This window comes from Populus trichocarpa, chromosome 1, assembly GCF_000002775.5.
Source record: "Populus trichocarpa isolate Nisqually-1 chromosome 1, P.trichocarpa_v4.1, whole genome shotgun sequence".
Lineage (NCBI taxonomy): Eukaryota > Viridiplantae > Streptophyta > Magnoliopsida > Malpighiales > Salicaceae > Populus > Populus trichocarpa.
In genome coordinates this window covers 41,409,505-41,421,153 of record NC_037285.2, presented here as the reverse complement: position 1 = coordinate 41,421,153, position 11,649 = coordinate 41,409,505, and the positions used below count along the sequence as shown (strand labels likewise).

The window sequence follows — 11,649 nt, the reverse complement described above, 5'->3', positions numbered from 1 at the left end:
CTAATCACACATCGACAGAATATTTCCGTCGGTAAAACTGTGAAATCTTGTAGTGTTTGGTGAGATATCCTGAATTGGCTCGACTCTAATTATCTAGGTTACAAGTTTTTTATACTAACTCAGGTTCACTAGTATTGATTTTTTTAGGTTTTTTTTTTTAACGAAAACAAATGAATTAATTTTTTTTTAAAATGATTATGATAACATGAGAAAAAATATTTTTTCAAAAAAACAAACAAACAATATAGTTTAATTCACAACCTATTAGAAATTCTAATTAGAATTGAAAATTTAAATGAAACAAAGAGCTGTGATGAGAGATTTTAAATTTAATTTACTCAATCAAGTTTAATAATATTATCAAAAACACCTTTTGTGATCTTAATATTCTGTTTTATATTTTTTTTCTTAAAATTTAATCTGACCGAGACTGAGCGTGAACTGGTATACTACTAGACATCCATATTGGATGCACGAAACCAAAGATAAAAATAAAAGTTACAGCTATTTTTTATTTGATAATTTTTTATAATTACAATAGGTGAACTGATTACCTAATCACACAGGAGCAGACAAAAAGAAACAAAGATAATTATTATTGGATTTCATAGAATAGAGGGCAAAAACTTTATTGACCAAAGAGCACACCGTTATAGAACTACGTGGGCAATAGAAGACAAAATAATAACAACAATAATAATGTTGATGAATGACAATTTCAGAAAACCTTATCGTGAATAGAACAGGTCTGAAATGATTTATTAAAGCCGCCTTTAACTGCTATAAAAAGGAAACCTGCAGGCCTTGATTTTACATGTCAAAGCCATTCCATCCAAGAACCTAATTAGAAAAAACAATGTCTTCCCAGCTTAGAGTCTCTCTTTTGGCATTTCTCTCAATCATTTCCTTAATTGCACAGGCTATAGCTGTGACTGTCCCTCTATCTTCCACATTTAAATATGTGAATGAAGGAGAATTCGGGGATTATATTGTAGAGTATGGTGCAAATTATCGAGTCCTAGACCCTTTCAATTCTCCTTTCCAGCTTTGCTTTTATAACACCACCCCTAATGCATTCACCCTTGCTCTGCGCATGGGTACCGTCAGGTCTACATCAACAATGCGTTGGGTATGGGAAGCCAACAGAGGAAACCCTGTTGGAGAAAATGCCACCCTCACCTTTGGAGAGGATGGAAACCTTGTGTTGGCGGATGCTGATGGCAGGATTGCTTGGCAAACCAACACTGCTAATAAAGGAGTGGTTCACTTCCAAGTGCAACCCAATGGTAACATGGTTCTTCAAGACGTAAAGGGCTACTTTATTTGGCAAAGTTTTGACTATCCCACTGATACCTTGTTGGTGGGTCAGTCTCTGCTCGCTGGAGGTGCAGCTAGGCTTGTGAGTCGACGCTCTGAGAAACAAAACTCAAATGGAGCGTATAGCCTGGTAATGGAGCCCAAAAGATTGGCCATATATTACAAGAGCCCAAGCTCCCCAAAACCCAAGCTCTACTACACATCTGATAGGTTTAGTGTTAAGAATGGTCGTTTACAATACGTGACATTCCAAAGCGAACCCGTGACAGAGGAGGGATTTTCCTATGATTTGGCTTTGGAGTTCTCTACTGGAGGGAATGCCATACTCGCTACACCCAAATACAATAGCACATTGTCATTCCTTCGACTTGGAGTAGATGGAAATGTGAAGGTCTACACTTACAATGATAAAGTGGACATTGGGGCCTGGGAAGTCACCTTCACTCTCTTCCCTGGTGGTAAACCTTGACCAATCAAGTTGCTTACAAATCCTACTCATGTGGGTTACATAAAGGCTCCTAATCAATAAGGTAAGCTAGTAAAATGGGGTCACTGTTATTTTGTTCCATAGATAAAGATTGGAAGGTTTTTTTTTTTCTTAGTTGATTGTCGACTACACTAATAAATGAGATTTTTGTATTTCAGAAAGGGTACGCACTTTCTACAAAAATTTGAAAGGAAGCCTATAGTTGGCCAAGAAGAATAAAAAGGAATTGAATTGTTGTTCTTGACATTGTTATGCTAGAATATAGATAAGATAATTATTGATGAATGCATTATGAGGAAAAATCTGAATGGGTTTTTGGTGTTTTTCCCTTATACAGGGGGGGTGGGGGTGCGGGGCCGTGTCTTATATTCTTTGAGAAGATGGATGAATCAATTAGATCGACATGTATTTTTGTACGCTTATAATATATGATGAAATTAAAAATGGAATATGAAAATGGAAAGAAAATTGTTGAAATATATTGTTTAAAGAAGCCAACCTTGAAAGAAATGAAGAAGAAAAGGGGACCAAAGTTGTTAATAAACAATTAGTACAATGTTATATGTATGAATTACATAATGAGATTGATGATGGTGTAAATGAAAGGGGATGTATCTAAGAAAACATTAAATTTGTGTAATATTAATTTAATATTTGAAATTAAAATAAATGTATTAGAATTCAGAGTTTTCTTTTTGAATTGCGGTTAAATGACGTATCATATGTGTTCATGTTGGTACAAGAGAGGTAGTAGGATCCATCAAGCAACAGGGGTTACAACACTAGCATAAGCAACAAATAGGTGTTTTCACCTCCATTATATACACGAAATTTCTTAGAGTTTGCATAGTTAAATAATTAGTTTAAATTGTTTATTTAACATTTGTGACATGAGTATCAATATGAAAGTAAGTTGCTAGACTAGCTGACCGTATTGGGGCTAGTGGCATTCATGTTTGGATGACTGAGATGCAATAACTAGACTAGCTTACCGTGTTGGAGTTAGTAGCATCCATGTTTGGATGACCATGATATAATAACTAGACTATATGACCATATTAGGGCTAGGGCATCTATGATTGGATGTTTGAGATATAATGAATGACACGATCAAAGAGTTGATGTCTTATCCCAAGTGCAGGAGTGTCAAAGTAATAAATAACTCGACAAGACCGGAGTCGATCCACCACAGGAAGGTCAACTATATAAATTATAAATAATATCTATAATTTAATAAAGAGTTAAAGAGATCTTTGAGATGTGAGATTAATATGAGGATTAAACAATGATAAAAACAATTGTCAAGGTTAGAGGAACCCATAATAGTATTAGAAATAAGTATAATATAAACTCTTTTTATTAATCAACTGGAAACCACACACAAAGGAGGTTCCAATCGGTGATTTATCCTTAATAGTTCATTATAAATTTTTAACATGATCATATTAATTATCTTATATTAGTAACACCATACTTTTAAATATTGTCAGGAATTCATAATGTTAACTTATGTTAACAACAAATCAAGTTCCTTTCATAGCACATGTGTAGTTATACCATACGGTTGGCTATGAAAGTGCTAAGCATTTGTTGTACCAAGTGTTATACAACACAAATCTAGATTAACTATTTAACAAGTAAGGTATTAAGAATTAATAAGATAAAAAGATAAGACATGTTAATAACAAACTTTATTGGATATAAACATTGAAGTCTATATTGAGTTTATATTATACATATTCTAACACCATCAATGAAACCTTTACACCTTGACAATATTAACTTAGCTAGACATTATGAAGAAGAGAAACATAAATAAATAAAAGGAAAACATGATTATATAAGTATAGTAAAGGAAATAAAATGCATAAACAAGAGATTAAGGAAAATATAACATGGAATAAAACTTGAACATTACAAAGAGAGAAAGCAATAAAGTGATCTTGATCTGAAAAACAAGATGCCTAAATGAATGGCAAATGCCTCCTTTTATAGGCTAAAATTCAGAACTATTCATTTGGTAATTGATTATTGATGTAGTGGTCAACTATTGATTTAGTGGACTTGGTGGACAGCAGCACTCCAGCATTTTGGCTAGATGAAATGTCATTGATGCAATCATAAAATGGCAAAGTGTTTTTCATGAAAGTTGTTGGAAATAATCTCCTCTTTCCACCCACAACATTTCAGAGCATTTGGATCACTACAGCTCGAGATATGGCTAAAATACCGAGTAGTGCTTCTAGTGGATGTGGTGGATAGCCCTCAAGCTCTTGTCTAGATGAAATGTCATTGCTAACATCAGAATTTGAGCAGGTGGTCTTCATGAAAGTTGTTGGAAATTGTCGTATCTTTCCACCCACCAAACTGGACATCATTTTGCATTCTAGAACTCCAGCTATGGGTAAAATTCTGAGCAGTGTTTGGCCTAGATTGCAGGACAGATTCTGACTTCTCTTTTGTGGCCAAGCTTTGAATTTGAAAATGGTAGATTTGGGTCTTCCACTCTTTATGAACGTTGTAGGCCTATTTCTTAGATTTCTAGCCATATAAACCAAATTGAAATCCAAGATCTACAGCTCTAGATATGACTCAATGACTGAATAGTGTTCCAATTTGAATTGAATCAACATCTCTTTTCTAAGCTTAGCCTTTTCTTTGTCCTTTCACTTTCAATAGTTAATCACATCAATCAATCCTTTGAATTGTGAGATATGCCTGCATTTAAAATGAGCATTTACCATAACTTAAAGCTATCTTATATTATCAGACTTGTTATTATAAAACATGCTCTAGTTAAGGAGTTATTTATACTTTAAATGCAAAATGATGATATAAAACCTTGATAAAAATGTATTTTTAAGTACTAATCAATGAACACCTTAGTTATCTATATTAGAGCTAGTGACATCTATGATTAGATTCTCGAGATAACATTGTTCAAATATTTTTTGGAAGAAGTTATTTGACTATTAAGGAGTTTGAACATGTTGTTAGGATATAATATAAACATGATTGATATGCATGATTTGAGAACATGGAAATGAATTAAATTGTTTTAAGGAATGAACTAATAGGTAAATTAGTTATGCATGAGACTAATTATTAAATATTTATAATGCTTTCTAATAAAATGCAATAACCAAAATATTTGGCAGGTACATTTCATTCCATGGTTGATTAGTAAACCATTTCTTTTTTACTTTTATTTAGATTTAAACATGTAATTCATAAAGTATCAAAATAATATGTAACATAATTCTATATTTTTTTAGATCATGTAACATATAAATTCACACTAAAACCAACTATCTATAATACTTTTGATTATTTTTTGAACAAATATTGATGTGTATGTTGATGTAGACAACATAATAAAAGTAATCTTAGTTTCAAATTATTATTGTTTTGTGCATCACAAAAATTTATATATACTTGGAGACCCTGATTTAATGAGATGAGATAGGGTCTAGGATGATTGGACCATGATTTGTGCTAATGAATGATTATGAGAAAGAAGTTTGTCGATAACTTGGTACAGTCTAAATATAAAGAAAACTCTATTGAAATTTTGGTAAGTTTATAAATAGATAAATAAAGTATGCCTTTGGAATGAATGAAATTGAAAAACAAAATCACCATAGTTTGAGGATTAACCTAGCTAAATAATAGTCATGTGGTTATGGATTTGAGAAATTATGGTTGTTACATGGGAGGTGCTTACGATGTATAAGTGACTCTTATGGCGTCTCCTAGTGTAACAGTCCGACTGTACGACTCGAATGTTAAAAGATCCCAACATATCCTCTTTATTTGAGGGTAAATTTTTTTTTCAAAAATTCGACAGAGTTTTGTTTGCATTTAGGACATCCGAAGTTATCGACTACTATCAATTTACTCATTCAACCCATCATCACAAGGTCCCATAATTCCGGACCTTATATCAAACCTCATAATTCCGCACCTCATACAATCCACACAATATATATATCCTACGAGTAAATTCAATATGAACATAGTCCAAACATCATATCATAAAATTCAAAAGAAAAGGAATACTAACATGCAAAGAAAGTATTTACAACATAATAAGTGTTCTTAAATATTTCAAAAGGGTTAATTACAAGATAACTAAAATACTATATGCTAAGCTAAACTTTTATAAATACATCAAGGTTTACACAAAAGTATACTACATAAACACATTAATTCCCTTTTGTTTAAGTTAAATATTTACATAAGCTTCACAAAGTAGAGTCCTAAACTAATGATTTTCCTGGATATTTGATAGACCTGTTACATAAATAAACATACTATTATGTTGATAAAGAATATATATATATATATATATATATATATATATATATATATATATATATATATATATATATATATATGCTCATGTAATGAATATGAATGAAGTATTAACTTTTTATCGGATCCATAAGAATTCTAACAGAGAACTTATATTTTGCTTGTAAATCTTTTAAACCCAATTAACACTCATTTGTATATTCTTAATTTGAATACTCTTATTTACTTGCATGAACTGGGTGACCTTGCAAAGTCTAATCTTGTAATTCATTTCCCGGCAATCCTACCACGGATGCCATTAGTCGAAGCTAATCTTGTAATTCATATCTCGACAATCCTATCACGGATGCCATTAGACGAAGCTAATCTTGTATTTACGCTAGACTTTATTTACATTGAACATGACATTTATTGTAATTGCATTCACCAGAAGAATTTTAAATTGTATAAGTGCAAATAGAAGGAAAATCACGCACCTGCTTCGCCTGTCTCGCGACCTCCCCTAACAGAAGATCCAATCTTGGTTGCTCCTTCTGAATCATAAGGAAGTTTTTGGTTATGATTCCTTCAAGCCGACATTATAGAGAATCCATATTCATCCATTACTCATATGTTACTTTCTATACATGTTCATTTCCTCATAATAACATATATACATATATCATGTATATTTTCAGAGTTAGTATCTCAATGTGCAAGTGTTCGTATGACTCAATTCTTTATATATATATAGTATTCACGGAAAAGTCTACCGTTACTATCTAGACATTAAACTGTTACTGTACAATTTTCAACTATTACTGTCCAACTTTGAACTGTTACTGTCCAATTTTCAACTGTCACTGTTTAATTTTGAAAACTATTACTGTCCAACTTTGAACTGTTACTGTCCAATTTTCAACTGTCACTGTCCAACCGTTACTGTCTAGACAATGAACTGTCACAGTCCAATTTTCAACTATCACTGTCTGAACACTCATCAGATTTTTAACTATATTTAAAGTTCTAAAACTCCATTTTAATTGAGATTGATCTCGTTAAAAAGCTAAGACACGAGGCTATAAGTTCTTTGAAGGGAGGAGAACCCAGTTTTGCCTCCAAAATAATCAAAATTGCTCATTAACTAATTAGTCCTACTGCCCTACATAATCAGTCACGACTCAATCTCAGCTGGTAACCCATAACTGGAGTTCTACATCTCTAAATTAAGCAAGACCAGTTTCCTTGGTTAGCTAACATTCAAATCTACAATTCCTATGAGGAACCCGATCCTAATTCCCTCATCCTCCTACCCGAAATCTCATCAAAATTCAGGAGACAAGTCTGTCCTGATTTTTCTCCCCCTCCCCTTCACACAATACTTTCATAAACTACATACCACACACATGAATTAACTTAATCTCAATAATAAGTACTTTTTCCCCAATTTATGTCTAAGAACCCTAACCTATGATTCAATATCAAGGCATCAATTCTTTATCGAATTTAAAAATAAATTTTTTTAAGATCATGTTTAGAATACCTTACCCGGTACAAATTAAGATTTTGATTTTCAACCAGTTGAAGACTTTCAACTCCCTCTTTTCTTTTCTTATTGTTCAATTTCTTGGTAATCCTTTGCTCTCAAGTGTTTATCCCATCTATAAGCTCTTAATCTTGGATGGGTTCTTGAATTTTTAGTGTTTCTCTCTTGATTTCTCAAGAATGGGTATAAAACTCCCTATCTTCTCTCCTTATGGTTCTTAAAGATTTTTGGTGAGGAGAGAGTATTTATACTATATATTTTCTCTTATTTGCATTTAGGCCCCCCCTTTTCCTTTAAGTGTATTATTCTTTTCAATTAAATCCAACTCTCAACAGTACCGGATTTATTATAATGTCTCGAATTATTTCGCCCGGAAATTTATATTCAAAATTTTTTGAATTTCTGTTTTTATTTAACAATATGCATGAATTTCTTCACTTTTTTTTTCCCGGGGTTTACACCTAGTGATGAAAAAACAGCCAACCTATGTTTGATCCTTATTCTTTTAATTTTTTTTTTAAAGTGGTTTTCTGTTTTTCAATTTTATCTTCAATATTGGATTGGTTGAGAATTAGACTTTATGATTTTTTTTAATGCGGTGATCCTAGTCTCATGACTTAGGTCACCGCTATGAAATGTTAACACGAATTGACATTGATATTTTTTTTTTCCACGTCAATTAGTTTTTTTTTCAATTTCATCATTTAATATTGGATTTATTAAATATTGAACTTTTTTATTTTTTTGGCCCAACTTTATGACTTATGTTACGAGTTTATCATGCTAACTTGGATTGGCTCAGAGATTTTTTTTGTCATTTTTTTTCTAATTTCATTATTTAACATTGAGTTATCTTAAAATTCAACTTCATAGTTTTGTTTTTGTGGTAAGCCTTATTTTTTTAACATGTCATCATCATCATCATCCTTTTTTCTCTTTAGATTGGGTATATTTACTATCATTTCTTTATATATATCATCATCATCATCATCTTTATGGTATTTATATCCTCTCCGAGTCTTCTGCCACGTCAATTCCTCAAGCTTTCTGGTGTCCTTGCATCTCCGCAACTGCCAACCTGTGGCATCATCATTTGGGTCATCCAACCCCTTGCATTTTAAATTTGTTAGTTTCTAGCAATAAAATTGTATGTACTTCTAGACGTTCTCTTACTCAGTGTCAAGCTTGTCCATTAGGCAAGTCGTTCACAGTGTTGTTGGCTCACGGTGGCGTTATTATCGCGGCAGCCGGTTGTGGTGGCAGACGCTGATTCTCGTTCTTCTCTCCTCTACTTTGTTGTACTATCTTCTTCCTCTGTTTTTTTTTGTTGCCGCTGTCAACAGTGTTCTTGCCTCTTTGTAGTGGCTTCGTGGAGGTGCTACTGGTGGCGGCGAAGAGGAAGACTGGCGATGGTCCGCGGAGGACGCTACTTCGGTTTCTCTGTATTTTTTTCTTCCCCCTCCTCTCTTCTGCTTGTGCTTCTTTCTGCTTCATCTGTTCTTCGTTCCCTGATTAGTACTTAAAAGTGCATTTTTATCAAGGTTTTATATCATTATTTTGCACTTGAAGTATCAATAACTCCTTAACTAAAGCATGTTTTATAATAACGTATCTAATAATATAAGATACCTTTAATTTATGGTAAATGTTCATCTTAAATGCAGGCCTATCACATAAATGAAAGAATTGATTGATGAGTTGAAGTACTGAAATTGAAAGGACAAAGAGATGGCCAAACTTAGAAAAGAGATGTTGGTGTAGTCCAAATTGGAACATTGTTCGGTAATCGGGCTATATCTGGAGCTGTAGATCTCGGATTTAGGTCTACTTTATATGGATGGAAAGGTAAGACATAGGCCTACAACTTTCATGCGGAGCCCAAGATTTAATAAGGCCGTTTTCGAGTCCAAATTGTAGCAACAATGAAGAAGCCCGAATCTGTCCTGCAACCCAGACACTGTTCAGTGTTCAGCCCATATCTCGAGTTCTAGAAGTCCAAATGATCTCAAATTTTTATCCTGGAAAGATGAGACAATTCCCTAGAACTTTCATGATTTAAGTTTGTTCAAATTATGACGTCATCAATGACGTTTTTGGCAGACAAGAAGATAAGAATTGTCACCAAGTCAAGATGTGGCCACCCACTCATCAATTAGTCAACAAATCAATAGTTCCGAATTTTGGCCTATAAAAGGAGGCGTTTGCCATGTATTTAGGCATCTTGGTGTTCAGATCAAGATCATGCTCTTGTTCTCTCTTTATATTTTGTAATGCTTAAGTTTTGCTTATATTAATTTCTTGCTTATGCTTTTCATTTCCTTTCCTTGTTTATTTATGTTTCTTTCTTTCATTATGTGTTGCTAAGTTAATTATGTCAAGGTGAAAAGGGTACACTAATGGTGTAAGAATAAGTATAATATAAACTTAACATGGACCTTAATGTTGGATAATAACACGCTTTATATTTGTTATCTTGTTCACTTTTTAATACTTTGCTTGTTAAATGGTTAATCTAGATTTATGTTGTATAATACTTGATACAACAAATACTTGGCACTTTCATAGCCCATACTGTATGGTATAACCGACACCTGAGCTATGAAAGGAACTTGATTTGTTGTTAACATAAGTTATAATCATGAATGCCTGACAACATTTACAAGTATTAGCATTATTCGAATAAGATAACTAATGTAATCATGTTAACAATTTATAATCTGATTGGAACCTCCTTTGTGTGTGGTTTCCAATTGAATAAAAAGAGTTTATACTATACTTGTTTGAAATACCATTAGTGGATCCTCTAACCTTGACATTTGTTGTTATCATTGTTTAATCCTTACCTTAATCTTCCATCTCAAAGTCCTCATCAACTTCTTCCTCTTCTTCTTCACTATTATTATTATTGTTGTTATTGTTGTTGTTGTATTATTGTTATCTATAATTTATACAATTAACCTCCCTGTGGTTCGACCCCGGTCTTGCCGGGTTATTTATTACTTCGACACTCCTGCACTTGGGAGAAGACATCAATCTTTTGGTCGTGTCAAGTTTTTGGCGCCGTTGCCGGGGAGGTAAATTCTTGTACAAATTATAGTGTTTATTTTATTTTCTCTTTTTACTTTTCTTGTATTTAACTTTGTTTCTTTTGTGTTGTTTCTTTTTCTATTGTTTTTCTTTTCTTTCTTTTATTCTCTTCCTGCACGTGCATGAGAGTGTGGTCACGTACATTAAGTGGTAGACTTTGTAGGGTATCCTCATCATTTTCAGAAAATATGGCCGAAGAAGATAACCAATCGCTTCACAATGAGAATAATGAGAATATTCGGGTTAGAACTCTTAGAGACCACATGAATCCCACAAGAACAAGTGCACCTTCATGCATAGTTTTTCCTCCTGATGCATCTCATTTTAATTTTAAGACAGACATTATTCAACTTTTACCATCTTTTCATGGCTTAGATTTAGAAAATCCATACTTGCATTTAAGGGAATTTGAGGAGGTTTGCAACACGTATAATGACTCAAATTATAGCATGAACACCATTAGGTTAAAGCTTTTTCCTTTTTCACTAAAAGATAAAGCTAAAACATGGCTACAAAATTTGAGACCTGGATCCATTCGTGCTTGGGATGAAATGCAACAACAATTTTTAAAGAAGTTTTTTCCGTCCCACAGAACAAACTCTTTCAAAAGACAAATCATCACTTTCACTCAAAAACCAGGAGAAACATTTTACCAATGTTGGGATAGATATCGAGACTTGCTTAATACTTGCCCCCATCATGGTTTTGAAACATGGAGATTAGTTTCACATTTCTATGAAGGATTAACACCTAGAGATAGGCAAATGGTTGAATTGATGTGCAATGGAACTTTTGAAGATAAAGACCCTAATGAAGCAATGGAGTACTTAGATTTGCTAGCTGAAAATGCACAAAATTGGGACACCACAGGTACTTATGAGGCACCAAGTAAAACCCAACCTCATACATCTAGTGGGGG

General features: G+C 33.0%; 1 protein-coding gene across 1 annotated transcript; it reads left to right on the top strand.

The window, feature by feature from the left end:
- The first annotated feature begins 801 nt into the window (after positions 1 to 801).
- LOC18095491 (epidermis-specific secreted glycoprotein EP1) lies at positions 802 to 2,048 on the top strand. The gene has a single exon (XM_024611066.2). It carries the CDS (start codon positions 857 to 859, stop codon positions 1,784 to 1,786), a length of 930 nt encoding a protein of 309 aa, XP_024466834.2. The 5' UTR covers positions 802 to 856; the 3' UTR covers positions 1,787 to 2,048.
- Positions 2,049 to 11,649: the final 9,601 nt, after the last annotated feature.

Excerpts from the sequence above, each read along its gene's own strand:
- LOC18095491 (XM_024611066.2), top strand. The coding sequence starts at position 857 with ATGTCTTCCCAGCTTAGAGTCTCTCTTTTGGCATTTCTCTCAATCATT.